The sequence below is a fragment of the Rhincodon typus genome, chromosome 18, assembly GCF_021869965.1.
Source record: "Rhincodon typus isolate 14 chromosome 18, sRhiTyp1.1, whole genome shotgun sequence".
NCBI lineage: Eukaryota > Metazoa > Chordata > Chondrichthyes > Orectolobiformes > Rhincodontidae > Rhincodon > Rhincodon typus.
Window position 1 is genome coordinate 5,231,487 of NC_063349.1, and position 17,826 is coordinate 5,249,312.

Genomic DNA, 17,826 nt, shown 5'->3' on the forward strand with positions numbered 1-17,826 from the left:
GTCATTACTGTGGAGGGGTGAAAAAAGCCTTAGAAAGTGATGGTGCACATTTGGGCTTGCTATTCCAGAAATACAGTTTGATTTGCACACAGACACTTCTGCCACAAGCTACGCCAGATGCCATGAAGACAGGGGCATAACTACATAGTCTAACAAGCGTTTCTTTTGATGAAGAAATGAAGAAAAAATGTATTTACACGTAGTGCCATTTACGACCTCACAATAACTTAAGTGGTTTACAGCTGACAAAGTACTTTAGAAATGTAATCACTATTATACTGTATAAACACCTAAATGTTTATTGCTTAAATTGTGCCATTCTCCACAATTATTTCAATGAGGTGCAGTTAATTTTCATGTTTGAAGGGTATTGGGGAAAGAGCAAAATAGTCAGAATCCACTGAGAGAAAATAGAACAAATTGGAACTGTCAAATTTACTCATCAGTCTGTACTGAGTCAACTGAGCCTAACAGCAATGCAGTTTGCCTCAATACCTCTGAAACACGGCACCCAATTTGCAAAGGATGGCATCTTCCTCTGGCACTTGAATGTCAGATTAGTTTGGGTACCTTGACCCAAGTGGGACTTGAAATCACAACCTTACACTATTAATATTGAATGTCGAAACCAAAATTATTGAGTTTCTGAGTTCAATCTGCTCTGTTTTAGGAGTGTAGAAATTGACGTGAAGAAAAAAGCAAGTTCCATTATGATCGGCATATGATACAATGACACTGGAGTTAGTTATATGAAGCAATCTACATTAATTAATCAACAACAGACAAGGATCACCATGGTGGTCAGAGTTCTGAAAACACTGGCCCAAATTCACCTGAATCTCCCAAGCATGCTAAACTTATCACAACATGTTTCAACAAAGCATAAGCATGCCCACTAGAGTCTTATACACCACTATCCAGAAAGCAGTGTAAGTTGCATTTCTATAGAACCTTTAATGTAGTAAAACATCACATGGCCTATCATAGGGGCATTATGAAACAAAAGTTGACAATGAGCCATATAAGCCGACATCAGAACAGAGGCTATTGCCAAGGGGAAAGCCCAACATTTGAATTTCTTTTCCATGTGACTAGTCCACTGTAACTGCTGATAACAAGGCGTAGAGCTGGATGAACACAGCAGGCCAAGCAGCATCAGAGGAGCAGGAAAGCTGACGTTTCGGGTCGAGACCCTTCTTCAGAAATGGGGGAGGGGAAGGGGATTCTGAAATAAATAGGGAGAGAGGGGGAGGCGGATAGAAGATGGATAAAGGAGAAGATAGGTGGAGAGGAGACAGACAGGTCAAAGAGGCGGGGATGGAGCCAATAAAGGTGAGTATAGGTGTGGAGTTAGGGGGCGATAGGTCAGTCCAGGGAGGACGGACAGGTCAAGGGGGCGGGATGAGACTGGTAGGTAGGAGATGGGGGTGGGGCTTGAGGTGGGAGGAGGGGATAGGTGGGAGGAAGGGCAGGTTAGGGAGTCAGGGACAAGCTGGGCTGGTTTTGGGATGTGGTCGGGGGAGGGGAGATTTTGAAGCCTGTGAAGTCCACATTAATACTAGTGGGCTGCAGGGTTCCCATGCGAAACATGAGGTGATGTTCCTGCAACCTTCGGGTGGTATCACAAACCCAAAACCAGCCCAGCTTGTCCCTGCCTCCCTAACCTACCCTTCCTCCCACCTATCCCCTCCTCCCACCTCAAGCCCCACCTCCATCTCCTACCTAACGGCCTCATCCCGCCCCCTTGACCTGTCCGTCCTCCCTGGACTGACATATCGCCCCCTAACTCCACACCTACACTCACCTTTACTGGCTCCACCCCCACCTCTTTGACCTGTCTGTCTCCTCTCCACCTATCTTCTCCTTTATCCATCTTCTATCCGCCTCTCCCTCTCTCCCTATTTATTTCAGAATCCCTTTCCCCTCCCCCATTTCTGAAGAAGGGTCTAGACCTGAAATGTCAGCTTTCCTGCTCCTCTGATGCTGCTTGACCTGCTGTGTTCATCCAGCTCTACACCTTGTTATCTCAGATTCTCCAGCATCTGCAGTTCCTACTACCACTATAACTGCAGATCCTTTCTACAATTTCTCTGTGCTAATTTGTTCCTTTCACTGAAGTCCTATACCACTCATTCTTTCTTGAAATAGATAAGGCTTTACACTGATCAGATTGATTTTAATTTGTAGTGAATATGTCAATCAGACTACTTTTTTGGCAGGCTTTGTCTATTGGCATTGTTTATTCGAAGAATATTTGGGACTTCCTCTGACTTTTCCGAGCTGGATAACCAAGCTCTGAGGGAGCAGATGGCAGGATTGCCATGTTTAAAACTAGTAATGGTGAAATGCTTCTGGAGGTTCACAGAGTAAAAACTGCATGTTTTGGGATGATTAATTCTCAGTTATTGAACTCACATCATGCCTAAATGTTTGGTGCTTAAATTGTGACATTCTCAACAATTTTTCAACAAAGTGCATGTAATTTTCTTGTTTGAAGGGTAGTGGGGGAGAGCAAAATAATTAGAATTTACTAAGATAAAATAAAACTCATCAGAACTGTGAGTTTTACTCTCCAGTCTGTGTTAACTGAGCCTAACGGCAATGCAATATGCCTCAATTCCTCTGAAAAAAAGGTGAAAGAAAATCAACCATATATCTTATTCCCGTTTATTGTTCATTGAACCCCACCTTCTCCTTAATGGAAAGTCTATACCTGTTATTATAAGGTTCAGGCTCAGATATGACAATCATCATTATCGTGGAGCCTTTCAGATTTAGGTGCAAACATGAGAAGGGAGCAATTGGCTGAGATGCTAGATAGGAGCCAGCAGCTGTGGAACTGTGTGCCAATATGAGTCAGTGCCTTTAGGAGGAAAAGAGGAAAGGAAATCAAATTCAAATTAGACATAATTACAGGATTAAGTTGTTTTCAAGACCTTCAGTAAGAACAGGCTTTTTCTTCTGACAGTATAAGCATACAGAAATGTCGACTTTTTCTTTCTGTGCATGTCGTCTTAATGTTTCTGCTCCTTTTACACAGGAATATGTCAACCTACGAAGTCTCCTCCACCCGAAGCTTCAACTCCCACTCCCCTCAGCGTTCGAAACGTGTGAAGGAGAACACCCCACCAAGGTGTGCCGTGGTGCAGGACAGTCCAGCCTGCAGCACCTTAACGTGTGGCTGGGGGGAGGCCATCAGCACAACCCATGAACATCAGAAGCAGACCATAGTCATTCCTGACACGCCTAGCCCAGCAGTCAGTGTCATCACCATCAGCAGTGACACTGACGAAGAGGAGGAACACAAACGAGTCCCCAACAGGTGAAGAGATAAGAGGCAGTATGATGTAGAATCTTTTGACAGAAAAGAAACAAGATGTTAGGTCCACTGATGTATGGGTTTAGGCGTCACAAAAACCTCTAGCAACCTTACTTTTTTTTTGCTTTATGAAGAATCCTTTTATTCCTTACACTGTCAAGTACTTCTCTTTTTGTTTTAAATGCATCTATGCTAGGCATGTCAGCATGTAAAAATGATTTTCACGTTCTAACAACTATCTGTTTAATTCTTTACTGACTTCATTAGCGCTAATAACCCAAATCAGGACTTTGGCTCAAACAACATTGTTAATTGAAAATGTTTTGAATAGAGTTTGTGCTGGTGACTAGATTTGGAATTAATTACTAACAGAACATTATTAGAGCAGAGATCAAATTTTCAGCAACTTATTGTGGCAAGGGAAAGCAAGGCAGAGAGATTTTCAGAGAGTTGAGATTGTAATATGTTAACAGAAGTGAAATTAACCCAGATAAAATCAAATTACTTACCTGGAAAGAGGGTTTATACCCATAATATACAAGACAAGCCATGGAAGGAATGGCACAGACTGTAATTGTGGGAAGCAAAATTATCCCTTTGGGTTGGACAGTGACTCCTCTCTTCAAAACAAAAATGTGATAATCCAAGAAATCACAGGCCATTTAGATTTAATTCAAAGCAAAGTGAACTAGTTGGGCAACATGGATTGCTGGAACAAAAGTAATACTTTTAGAATTATTTGAAGAAACAAAATGAAGATCGATAAGGAAATTTAGCAAACAAAATCTATATGGATTTGCTAAAGTTCCATTTCAGCCAAATATAATGGCACAAAGAATTAAGGAAAATGTGACACCAAGGATAGCGATTGTCAAACAAAAGGTGAAACATAGGGTTAAAAGTATTTTGAACTGGAGAGAAGCAATGGTTGTTCCAAACAAGTCTGTGCTGGGACGCGTCTTATTTATTGAACGCATCACCAATTTTGACTTCACAGTTGAAGGACCAACACTGAAATTTGCACAAGACAGCAAATGAGGGTTATGGCAAATTGAAACCCTGCAGAGTTTTGATCATTTTATTATAAGAATGACTTCAAAGAAATGGAAAAACTGCAGAATGGATTTTTTGGGTTATATGCAGAAATTAGGGGTTACAGATATAAACAGAGTCTTGAGAAACTGGATCATTTTCACTGACATGAGCTGTGCAATGGAGTGGTCTGATTAAGGTCTATATAATTGCAAAGTAAAATGATCAGAGTAAATAGTGAGTAATTGCTCCCACTGGTCCGTGACCAGAGTAAACGAAGGGGGCCCAGATTTACAGTAATCACAGGAATTAAAAGTGAAACTTTAAAATTATGCACTACAGTGAATAGGTATAATGTCAAATCATTGCCAAACACTGTTGTTAAAGATGAGTCCTTTTAATTCTTTGAGAGAGGAATGAGATAGTTGTCTCAAAGAGATGAATATTTATGGGCTGGAAAAGTGGGAGAATTTAGCTAAGTATCTTACATGAAAAAAATGCTTCAGACTTGACATATTGAATGAATTGGAATGCTCAATAAGTGCAAACTAAGTTTGCTTTTGAGGTTGTAGACATGCTTGCTAAATCGGTGGGTTTGGTTGCAAACATTTCATCACCCTGCTAGGTAAAATGGTCAGTGCACCTCCAGTGATGTGTCAGTTTTCTGTCCCGCTTGTTATTTATATGCCTGGATTCACTGGGGTGGTTGGTATTACTTCCGGTTCCGTTTCTCAGTGGTTTGTACACAGGGTCTAATTCAATGAGTTTGTTAATCAATTTTCGGTTAGAATGACAGACCTCCAGGAAATTCCTGGCATGTCTCTGTTTGGCTTGTGTGATTATGGATATGTTGTCCCAGTCGAATTCGTGTCCCTCGTTGTCCGTGTGTAGTGAGACAAGTGAGAATTGGTCATGTTTCTTGGTAGCTAGTTGGTGGTCATGTATCCTTATTGTCAATTTTCTTCTGGTTTGGCCTATGTCGTGTTTCTCACAGTCCTTGCATGGTATTTTGTACACTACCCCAGTTTTGCTGGTTTTGGATATGGGATCCTATATGTTTGTCAGTAACTGTCGTAGGGTGGTTGTCCAGAACTCAATTAAAACACTCTTGCTTTTATGTTCAATTCCTCCTGTAACAAAATATATGATTCCATTAGCTTTCTTAATTACTTGCTGTAACTGCATACTCACTTTCAGTGATGCACTAATAATACCTGGATCCCTTCCATCTTGGAATTTTGTCAAGATTTTTTCTTTACATAATACTCTGCTTTTTATTCTTCCTGTCAAAGTGAACAGCTTCACTTTTTATTCCCATTCACTTAACCTATCTATATTGGTCTGCAACCTTGTTTTGTCCTCTTCAGAACATAATTTCTTCCCTGTACTTGTGTTCATCTGCAGATTTAGCTACTATGGCTCCACTCCCCTCATCTAAGTCATTGACATAAAGTTCAAGTGGTCGAGGCCCCAGTACAGACTCCTTTATTCCCATGGTATATTTCTCCTTCAAAGAACTCTAATAAATTGGTTAAACATAATTTTCCTTTCACAAAATAATGTTGACTTCCCCAATGACTTAAGTTTTTCTAAGTGCGCAGCCGTAACTTCCTTAATGATTCATTTAAATTCAGTCAGCTGCCATGGGATATGGGACTGGAGGTTCCAGTGTAAAGTCTATTCAATTAACTGATCTCAATCAGGGCAACTCGGTGAGAGTCTATGACTGGCTCAGTATGTTGGAAATGAGAGTCAGGGTTATCATTGTTGTTAAAGATTGTGTTTATGCATAATGAAGGATCTTGGGTGAGGAATGGATCAAATTGAGCTGTTATTCTTTATTCTGATAAATTTTCCATGAACTCCCATTGTCACGAATCACATATGAAGAATGGCAATTGTGGGCAAGTTCCTGGAGGTTGGCTATTGCTGGTTGAGCCTCAGAAAGAGTCAGGAATGTAGTGTGTGAAGAGGAAGCTGAAGGGTAGGCTGGTTAAAAAGTTCAGCTTCCAAATCAGTGCTGAAGGTGTTTTCTTTCCTTTTTTCAGCAGACTGTCAAAGCAGAGGAAAAATGTCATTAGCTGTGTCACAGTGCACGACTCGCCAGACTCTGACTCTTCGAGCAACAACAGCCCATATGCCATGCAACAGCAGCACACCATCAGCGGCAATGCAAGCAACCAGGCCAAAGGACGGTCAGATAGCCACTACTGTGGGAACCCACGCACCATTATTGTCCCGCCTCTCAAGACGCAGTCTAGTGATACTGTGGCAGGGTGTGACCGCCTTGTGCCAGGTTTGCTTTCAGTACCTCTTTTATCTTTCACAAGTAGCCCAGTCTGTCATAGAAGACCCCAGATCACCAGGACTTACATATGCCCCCTGATTTGGCAGTGCCATGACTGAAGGAGTTCAGTCACGGGCTGGTATTGACTCTTCTGGCTGTTCATGAGTAAGCAGTAAGATATATTCCTGTGTCTTAGAACATTCTAGGTATTGCATTCAGTTCACAGTCGGTTGTATTGATGGCCATTTGTATGCAACTTCTCCCCCACCATCTTTATGTCACCACCTGTCTCCAGGACAGTAACTCTTCCGATTTTAATCGCCCCAACTGTTTCACCTCTTTGTGAGTCAAAACGAGGAAAAATCAGCAGACATCTGAGCGAAAGTGTCTCTGCACTTAGTGATCACATATGTTCACTTCTGTGCAGGAATAATTAAGTAGCAATTTGGGACAAAATGTCAGCCTTGTCTCACACAGGAGAGTTCTGCCAAGATGTGCTTTGCTGTTACTGAAATCCAGTAAATAAGCACAGATAATGAACATTTGTGGCCCATTACATGTAGCCTTTGCAACTTCTGTACAGTTAGGCAGGTATTATTCAGAGCCATTATGTTTTGACCTCTTTCTTGATCTGTGTTTAACAGTTTTACTAATGGCTAAAGTAGATGTTTTCGGATTGATGGAAGGTTGGACTCAGGATAGATAAATTAGAGTATTTTCTAAATGGTAAGAAACTAGAGCAGCTTTCAAAAAGAAATTGGATAAGTATGCAAAAAGAAAAGATAGTAGGAACTGCCGATGCTGGAGTCTGAGATAACAAGGTGTGGAGCTGGAGGAGCACAGCAGGCCAAGCAGCATCAGAGGAGCAGGAAAGCTGACGTTTCGGATCTGGACACTTCTGGCCTGCTGTGTTCCTCCAGCTCCACACCTTGCAAAAAGAAAAGGTTTGTTGGACTATGAGGGAAGAATGGGGTGTGGGTCTAATTAGATAATCTTTCAAAGAGAGGAATATTATGAGGATGTGGACAGCGTAAATAAGGGGGAAAAAAAACTTCTTCCCATTAGAATTGAAAACCAGAGAACGTTGACTTAGCAAAAAGGAAAAAAGTAATAGGATCTGGAGTGCATTGCCAGAGAGTGTGGTGGATGCAGATTCAGTTGTGGCTTTCAAGAGAAAATTGTATTATTATCTGACAGGAAATATTTGCAGAGTTATAGGGAATATATAAAGGAGTGGTACTAGATGAAACGATCTTCAAGACAGCTGGCACAAACACAATGGGCCAAATGGCTTGCTTTTGTCCAGTAACCATTCTATTGTTCTATTAATATTTTTGGCTTTAATGGGACATAATCCCACCTTAGCAGTTAAATAATGCATTGCCCTTTACATAGTTTGTCATAATAAACTGCATATGATTTGTGAGCAATGCTAAAGGAGGTTAATTAGAATTGCTACAAATGGCTTGAGACATAAATCAGGTTCATAAACTAAACTCAAATGGGTTCATCTTAGGTCATTGGCCTTTCACGATCTGATTTATGGTCAAAGACCTTGTTGAGTGATTGAATTTTATTTCATGAAACTTACAAAATAGATTATACTGTCAGTTTTGTCTCTTTAATTAGACCTTAGAATATAAGATTTTTTTCCAGCTGGCATTAATTAATGTATTTTGTCCAGATTTATGACAACCAGAAAATTGAGTCTCTGGTTTCCTTATTGTACAGCTGTAGCATTTCTTTTACTAAAATTCTCTTGTTACTTTTCAGGCACACAGGGGCATCATTCATTGAGCCACAAGCCCAAAAACTCCAGCACAACAACATCCAGTGCAACCCACTCTTCAGCAAGTTACTCAGCAATATCATCTTACCGGCAACAGAGGTCAACAGCCCATTCCTTTCAACAGCAACCCCTCAATCTCAGCCAGGTACTTGGACACATATCTGGACATTCATTCTAAGTCAGCACTTGTTACTGATCTAGGACAACTCGCTCCTCATCAAAACCCTTTTGGTTATTTTCTGCTTTTTCCGTCCTAATCCCTGTTCACTTTCTCCTGATGTCTGCCGACTGGCTTCTGATACCTTCCCATTCTCTCCTTATCTCTGCCCACTCACTCCTCATCTCTATTTACTCACTCTTGATTTTTGCCTTTTTGCATCAAATCTCTGACAACTCTATCTTCATCTCTGTCCGCCTCTCCCTATCTTCATTCACATGCTCCCGACTTCTTAATTCACTATGGCTGGGATCCCATTCTAGCTGTGAAGATAGGTTGGAGCGCATCTGGCATACCATGTTGAAAACAAGATTGTGTTTGGTTGAGATCCGTCCAGGTCCGAGTGTAGGATAGAGTGCTGATGTGATTCCTCCAGTTGTGAGCATAGGATCTAAGGTGGATCGTAACCCTGGCATTGAGAGTATAAGATTGAGTGTTGGATGGTATCCTCCTGGTGTAAGTAATGAGAGTTAGTGAGATTCCCTCTCATGTCAGTGCTTCTTAGGATTTCCTGTAATCAGAGTTATCAGGAGAAAGGATGATGATTCAAAAACAATATGAATACTTCAGGAGCTGATTGTGTTAGGTCATTCAACATGCTTCTCTCTACATCAGTTAACAACATGTGTTGTCTTTTAGGCTCAGCCACACGTGACAGGGATCCAGGAGCGGAGTGGCAACCATGGACATCGGAGGCAGCAAGCTTACATTACACCGACCATTGCTCAGGCACCCTACTCGTTCCCACATCGTAGTCCTTCGCACACTACTGTGCATCCGCATCTGGCAGCGGCCCATCTATCTGGGCAGCCTCACCTGTACACCTATGCCACACCTGCTGCCCTTGCACCTACGGGCACAGTGGCTCACCTTGTGGCATCGCAGGGCTCTACCAGGCACACTTATGCCACTCATCCTGGAGGGATAGTCCACCAGATGCCTGTTGGTATGGGACCAAGGGTACTGCCATCTCCGACCATCCACCCAAGTCAGTATCAAGCCCAATTCGCCCACCAGACATATATCAACGCTTCACCGGCATCAGCTGTCTACACCGGATATCCATTGAGCCCAACCAAGGTCAATCAATACCCTTACCTTTAAGACTCAAGAACAACAAAGATATTGTATTGAATTGAAACAAGCAACAATGCATCTCGTACTTGAGAAGGTAGTTGAGAAATGAACTGGAAGGAAAGTGCTCAGTCATGGGATGAAAACTACAAATTTTTTTTTTTTAAAATCAGACATTAATTAAAAAAAAACCAAATTTTGAAAGCCTGACAATTGACCTCTGGCCAGTGATGAAGATGTATGAAGGGGAGTCGAGCAACACATGTTCGGTGGATATTTAATCTCTGAAATATTTTAAAGACCTGTGAACTTGGGACCCTGGAAGCTACCCTGAGAGTTTGGTTGAAGTTTTTAATTGAAGTTCAGTAAATGAACTACGGTTAATTTCTCAATTTCATTTTATTTTATATTTTGTTTGGGTAAACAAATAGCTGCTTATCTTTTCCTGAATCAAACCCTCCTTGTGAAGGTAGAGGCTGCCAGGGCCCCTTTTAGAATGTAGGGAGATGAGGAAAGCTTCATTAAATGATGTGATACCAATAGATATTAATCGTGATTGCACAACCCTGATTCAACTTAGCTCTGTTCTTAAGGCATGTTAGTTGTGACAGTTCTGAGTTCCACAGTTTGTGTGTGTGCGTGTGTGTGTGCGCGTGTGTGGTGGGGGCGGGGGGGGGGTGGTATTTTTGCTGTCTTTTTTTTAGCAGAAAGCTTCCTGTCATGTTCCAAACATATTCCCTTCTAGTGCCTTACAGAAAAGGACAAGAATTCCTCCAGACTTCCAATAGATCTAATGGAGCTGGTGTTAATGCTAAGGCAATCCTCCCAGTCACAACTCTTGGGCATGATGGCTCTGCATGGTGAAAGGACTGGGACTAACAGAGTGTAGGGTTGCGTTTGGAGAAACACAGTCTGAGTTTGCATGTCCTTTCTTCTCTTTACAACTCCTCAGGTGTTGGCAGCTCATCATTCCCTCTCCAGGTAGCCTGTCAATGTAGACAGAACATAATGTTGCAAGCAACAAAGTGCCATTTGACCCTCAAGCTCTCAAATCTACCAGTAGTCTATACATTGTTCTTGTAACATAGATGTATCCCCTCCACTCTCCACCCATTGACCCACCAATATAAAGGGACACCTATGTCCTGTTAACAATATCAAGTCTTGTTGTTAAACTCTGTGTCCTGTTGCTCTTAAAGGTGCCAACTGTCATTGAATTAATGAATTTCTGTTAACAATTGGTCTTGACATTGATTCAGTCATGGAAGGTATGACCATATTGTTACAAATGGCATGTACTGGCAAGTGGGGAGAAGAATGAGAGCTGCCATATTGCACAATGTTCCTAGGTAATTCAAATGTGTACCGTGTGGTACTTTAGGTACACAGAGTTGATGTTTTCTGGTGTCACCTTTGGAACACATCTATTACAGCCCACCAAAACATTCTGCTTCTGTCATTTCTTTAAAAAAAAATTTCCTCCATGACTGCAACATTTTAAGTGGTGACCTTTTCCAATTAAATAAAGAGAAAACATCCAGTTATTTCCTTTAAGCAACTCAATATTGAACCTTCTCCTGCAAGGACACATTTCTTCTGTCAATTTTCTCCCCTATCTTCATAGTTTCTTGGAATTTGCTTAATCTTACTGAACAGTGAAGCAGGCTTGTGAAGTTGAGTAGCCTCCTCCTGTTCTTATGTTTCTCCCTTTTATTGATGTGGATGCTTTCTGGTACCCTGCAGGAGCCTTGAGAGAGATCCAGAAGGCATCACAGCTGAAACAATCCTGCGCGTGTGTACTTTACACCCCTCAGGATATGATGGTCAATGATTTTTTAAGAGACCTGGCCAGAAGCAGGTTTCAACTGTCCCCGCATTTCTGTGACACCGGATCACTGAAGCCAACTCTGGCCTCTCCTTCATGTCACCACAGCTGAGCACATTACAATCCATGGCCAAGGCTGTGGCTATCTGAGGCAAATGTGCCCAAGTAACTCATTGACCAGATCAGAGACATGAGGGAAGTGGAACAAAGAGTTTAGGAATGGATCTATAGTACCAGTGGTTCTGACTGGCCGGACACCTGGCAATTTTGTTCTATAAGTTTGACCGAGACCTGCTAGTAAAACATCCAAGACCAGGGGTACAGCTTGAGAATCTAAACTGGTACAATTACAAGTTAGGTTTCTTCTTATTAGAATGAATATTTTAAAAACAGAGAGCAACAATTAAGAGCAGAATGTCTTTGCTCACCACACAAATTTGGGGTGACTGGCATTTTGTAAAAGAACATGTCAGTTTTTTTTTCCTTTTCAGTGTGGTACTTGAACAACTGTCTTCATTAGCTGCTGTTTTAAACTTTTTGAATTAATTGTTCATTGTTTTTCTCTTGGTTATTTGTTTTCTTTCTGAAAATAAGCAGTCCTTTTTTTAAGAGGAAAAATTTAATTTCTGTCTTTTCGCTTCCAATTGTGCTGTGTATGTGTTTTCTTTAGAGCAGAGTCGTCCAATAGAATTCACTGGCTAGAGCTACACAGTTTTAGTCACAGTTATTTTAATTACACATGCTCTTGCAATACAAGTAAATATATTTTACAGGTGTATCTTTACTGAAAAAAATCTAGCACTATTCAGTAAATAACAAAGTAAAATAAATATTACACTGCTTTTTGTCACCATTTTTCAACAAACACAAAACATACACACAAGTCATGTGAATAATACTAACATCACATGCCCAATGTGAATCATTTTTGATTACTAATCCAAAATACATCTATATTCCCTATAAGCCACATCTGAAGGTATAATTAGCCAAACATAGCTAGTGACTAATGAAGTGGGCCACATTGCATTAAGAAAGAAAAAAAAAATGATTGAATTTTTACAAAGATTACCTTCCTCTATAAGTTGAGTAATTACATAGTTTTTAGGGTTGTTAAAGGCTGACATTAGTTGAGTTGATTTCTAAGTCAGGTTAAGTGCTCAGTACATTCTTGTGGTCTGATCAATTATACCCATGTTCACTGTACATTCTAAAGGCCAGGCTTTGCAGTAACCAAGTGCAATCCCATCAAGGAGGAGAGCTGGCTATGAGTGAGTGTAAGGATGTGGATAAAGAATAAGTCACTCATATATACAAAAACAAAATGACATTTGACACCAAAGAAATTACATTTTATGGCATTATTTGTGCTTTGCTGCCTATGATTGTCAGGCTCTTTCATGAAGATTATCTGTTAGGAGGAGACAGCTGGAACTTATTCCTCTTCATTTGTAATTAACACTTAATACTTGACATTTTTTTCATTAGGTGGGAATTTCTCAAAGGTTTAATGGTTACTGGCATTGCTGCTATTTTCATGTATTTAAACATTCAAGTGAGTCTGTATCTGTTCTATATGTATATACATATGTTTATATATAAAAAGGAAGAAAAAAATTCCTAATCATTAAATCTGGGAAGGGGCATAAAAGCTACTGATTATCAGTTAGAGTCTGCACAGTTTCAATTGTTAATTCACACATAAATCAACTTTTATTCTATTTCATACAATTATACTTGCATCCCAAACACTGTTGAAAGATACAAGTATTTTTCCACTCAGAACCAATAAGAAGCCCCTCTTCTTCCCCCCACCTTGTCCCCATCAACTTGAAACCACTGGGGTGCCTGAAGGGCTGAAGTAAGGAGTTATCGATGACTTTTCGAAAATGAATGAATAATAATGGAGCAGTCATTTCAACAGTAACCTGTGTGTGGCTGGAATTTCTTGATAGCATGAAATCTCTCTGGTATCTGACCTTGTTCCATGCTAGCTCTTTTTCTTAAGCACCTTGTTGCAGTTTGGTTGTTTAAATCAAACATTTTTGTCTTCTTTTAAGATGTGTTTCCGAGCATCTTAACAATTTGGCGGAAAGTGCCTTTGTCTTGGAAGCACTTCAATGTATATTGGCAATAGAGTGCATGGATTTAAAGAAGGCAAGATTTCAAACTCAGAGCTGAAGGCTGTGACAATTCACTGAGGTCCAACACAATGGAGAGACATAGCTACTACATTAGCTATCAGTGTTCCACGCACTCCCCCTCTGAGTATGTCATTGAGAACATTCCTGAGCCAAACAGAAGTGGGCCCATATTGGAGGTGCTATCACATGTACAGAGTTATGTGAAGTGAAGGTGAGAAGCAGTAGAGTTGTCAAGCACTTGGGATTGTCCTAGAGTTTCCTGAAAGAAAGATGAATTAATCTTCCAAATGGTGTGAGCAACTCCAGATAAAATTCATAGGGGCATGCAAATTCTGTGTTCTTTCCTTTCATCATAAAAACAGAGAGATAGGGATTAAGGAACTTTTGGACAAGATGGTTAATAGTGAGATGTCATTTGATCAGATACCAATGAGGAACGTTTCCAATCAGGGTTGGCAACCTTAGAGAAGCATTGGGCAAATGGAAGATTTGGAGAGAGGGAAAATTAAGTTCTAGCCAATATTTGGAGGTTAAATCCTCCTTGTCATTCCACCTACCCCACCTCTCTCTGCTGGTTGCATGCATGTCTTTGTGAGTATTGGTAAATCTAGTGGAAGTTGGTCTAAAAAGATACTAATGTTGTTGGAAACCTGTTTGTAATTTTGTCTGGGGGTGAGCTGAATTTGACTCTACAGACCCTTCAGATTTTCATTTTAGGTTCTATGTTGCTGAAGTTATTGTGCAGTGTTACAGTTTTTTGGATGAGCTGCAACATATTCAGAGTCTGGTGCTAAATTTACAGGAGAACTTTCTTTTACATAGACTAATCTGACGTGAGCAAGATTTTGAAATAAGGAAATGGTGGTTGCATTGTTAGTTGGTTATTTTTTCTTCAAGCCTCAAACACAGGCTGACTTCAAATATACCATTGTGGCTGGATGCAGGATTGTGATGTGAAGCACTCACATCATGATTGTTATCAGTTATTTATTCTCTCTTCCTTCAACTCCTGACTCTTTGCTGCCATCAGGTTTTCCATGATGCTTTTCACAAGCAAACATATGAACTCATAACACAATGTAGACAGGACATCAAAGGGAATGAATAATGATTAGCAAAATACTTAACATGGGTCTGGCTCAAATTAGTCCACTCAGCACTGATCTGGACATCTATACTCCTACAGTGAATGCATCGATCCATCAGAAGAGATATTTAATAGATGTTTCAACCTTGCTTGGTGCACTTCTTTGCCTTCTTTACTACATAACTATTCCAGCTATGAATTGGAAGGAAAAGTGATGTTGGAAACTTGTACAATTGCAATTGAGCTGATGTGGAAGAGGGTTAGGTGAGATGATTTTAAAAAAGCAGTGGGAAGGAGAAGATAATGAGACTACAGTAGGTTGAAGTTGCTATGTCAATGAAGTAGGATAATAGCATTGTGCACAATATACAAGAAGGAATAATGAAAACTACAGTGGTTTATGATGTAGTTGGTAATAAGTTACAGGTGCATTTCGGGATGATTTTCAGAGAGATAAAGTGTTTAAAAGTCCATAATTTAATATTTGGTTTAATGGGAAAATGTACTAAAGAAGGGTTTACTCCGTAACTGACTTGCTCTGCTGGCACTCCATGTCCTGCCATTGCATTGCTTTTCCCACAGTGCCATACTGACCATCCCAAACGTTGATGACCTGAGCACACTGTCCTACCCACACTTTGCCAATCTGCCCTATCCATGTCATCCTGCCCTGCCCTGCTTATTCTGTGCTGTGTACCCAAATCACACTACACTGCTGATATTACCCTTGCAACACTCCCTGGCCATACCATACTGCTACATTTGTACTTACCCTTGCCTATTCCACCCTACTGTGCTCACTGTTCTGCCTCATTCATATTACTACAATAGAGCTGACAGTTTGATTGAGAAGTGATGTCCCCCTTCAGGCTAGAAGATACCAAATACAGGCTGGAGTTGCCAACCCCCAGGCAAAGATGGATCGAAACAGGACAGGATGCAAATGGAAAATAAGAATTCTAAAGAAGTTACTCTTATATTGGTGAAATCTTCTGCCCCAAAATTCTTCATTCATTACCTTAGTTACCCTGATAAAACCCAATTCATTCTTCCTATTAATACACTGTTGTTCTTCCTGGTAAGATGTTAGTGGTGATTAGTCATTTTGAATTTCCTAACCAACAGCTGCTTGGAATTAAAAGTCTTTGATTCTTGGCATCTGGGAAGGTCCTCCTGTGGTGCAGTGGTAGTCTTCCTAACCCTGAACCAAGAGACACAGGTTCAGGCCCCACCTGCTCCAGAGGTGTGTAATAACATGTCTGAACAGATTGATTAGAAAAATAGGTGTTGGCATCTGGGAGGGGTGCTCATGGTGTGGGGGTAATGTCCTTACTTCTAAGCCAGGTATGCAGGTCCAACTCCCAAATGCTGCAGGGGTATATAATAACATCGCTGAGAAGATTGACTAAAAATTATCTATAAAGTTCTCAGCCTCCATATTGAGGGGCTCCTGCGTTGTAGTAATAGTATCCCTACCTATGAATTTGGAGGCCAGGGTTCACGTCCCACCTGCTCCAGAAGTGTATTATAACATCTCTGAACAGGTCAATTAGAAAATAACTTGGCAATCGAGAAGAAAGTCTGCCCCCTCAATACTCATTGATGTAACCCTCCAGGAATCACTTCATGTTAAATTGAGAGAGGGGAATCTTAGTGGTCAATATGGGGTACATTTATTGCATTACACAGATGTGGACAGTACCCATCTCTGCTACAAGTTTCACCTTCCCTCTCCAAGGTATCTTTGGGGTTTTAAACTCAGAATTCTGTCTCACCCTTGTTCAGTGTCAAGCCCTGGTAACCTGTATTAAACTCTCTATAGGTTTGTGTTTCAATGTATTATTCTATGTTATTTTCTTTGTGGACTGTCTTTCTTGCTCTGTAATTTGTTGTCTTTTTAAAGATGGGGGCACAGTTTTGGTGCAGAGAGGAGTGAGATGTTGTAGGAATATATGTACAATGTAGAAACTTATATCTTTGCCCCATATTCTAGGTATGGTTACAAGAATGTTTATTTTGCTGAATTGTAGAGTGTTTTTAAAAACAAAACAAAGTTCAGCCAGAAACTCAAGTCGTAGCTACTAAATGCTTGTGTTTTTCTAATGATGTTGTGAGCTCACTCTTAATTGTTTCAGTTGTAGGAGGAATGAGTGGAAATTTTATGGTCTCATCTTGAAACTAATATTAGAAGCATTGTAAATTAAAAGAAGATTTTAATGAAAAAATAGAGTATATAGTTATTTTAACTGTTACTATTAACTGTAGGGAGAAAAGGGGGTCTATTGTTGTGAACTGTTTAGCTTGTAGTTCACTGGTTGTTGATCATTTTTTCGGTCTCCAAGTGAATCTGCTTATCTCCTAATCAGAATATATGCACTCACATATGCATATTGTATATGTGTGGAAATGTAATCACAAACTGTCTTGGATTTACATTAAACTGTTTCAAATCACTCCAGGACAAGTCTGTATGTGTGTGTCTACCTGCCAGTGTTTGTTACGACATACTATTTACATGTGTTTTACCATTCATGACAAGTCTCCCACTATCTGCTGTCTGCTCATCAGGCTCAAGCCCATGTTTTGGTGCTTATCTAATAAGTTAATTAAGCTTGGTTATTTATGGGAATTGCAAAACAGGTGAACCTAAAAGAGATGATCTAGTTAGTTATCTCATTTCTGTTTGTGTGACTTTGCTGCTGTATTTTTCATACTGCAACAATGACTACAGCTGAAAAGTACTTCATTGCTTTTAAAGCAATTAGGAACATCATGAGGTCAAGCAAAAGCTACTACAAGTGTACATCTTACTGTTTCTTTACGCAAGTAGGTATAATTGACATCAACATAAGATCCACTGATTATAAGACCATAGAATCATCATAGCATTCCTACAGTGTGCAAGCAGGCCATACGGCCCATTGAGTCTACATCAATCCTCTGAACACCATCCCACCCAGACCTAACCCTCTACCCTATCCCTGTAACCCTGCAATTCACATGCACATCTTTGGACTAAGGGAGGAAACCCACGCAGACACGGGGAGAATAT

At 40.4% G+C, this 17,826-nt stretch overlaps 1 protein-coding gene across 6 annotated transcripts in view; it reads left to right on the top strand.

Moving 5' to 3' along the window:
* The window catches only part of hipk2 (homeodomain interacting protein kinase 2), a 240,555-nt gene extending 223,323 nt beyond the window's left edge, over window positions 1-17,232 (top strand). For 5 of the 6 annotated variants that reach the window (XM_048607605.1, XM_048607606.1, XM_048607607.1 and 2 more), the window contains 4 exons: window positions 3,041-3,322; window positions 6,400-6,647; window positions 8,412-8,572; window positions 9,284-17,232. In XM_048607605.1, coding sequence (XP_048463562.1) covers window positions 3,041-3,322; window positions 6,400-6,647; window positions 8,412-8,572; window positions 9,284-9,748 — 1,156 coding nt within the window. In that variant the 3' untranslated portion in view covers window positions 9,749-17,232. The remainder of the gene's footprint in view (window positions 1-3,040; window positions 3,323-6,399; window positions 6,648-8,411; window positions 8,573-9,283) is intronic. The other variant, XM_048607610.1, reaches the window with a different exon arrangement.
* The last annotated feature ends 594 nt before the right edge of the window (window positions 17,233-17,826 follow it).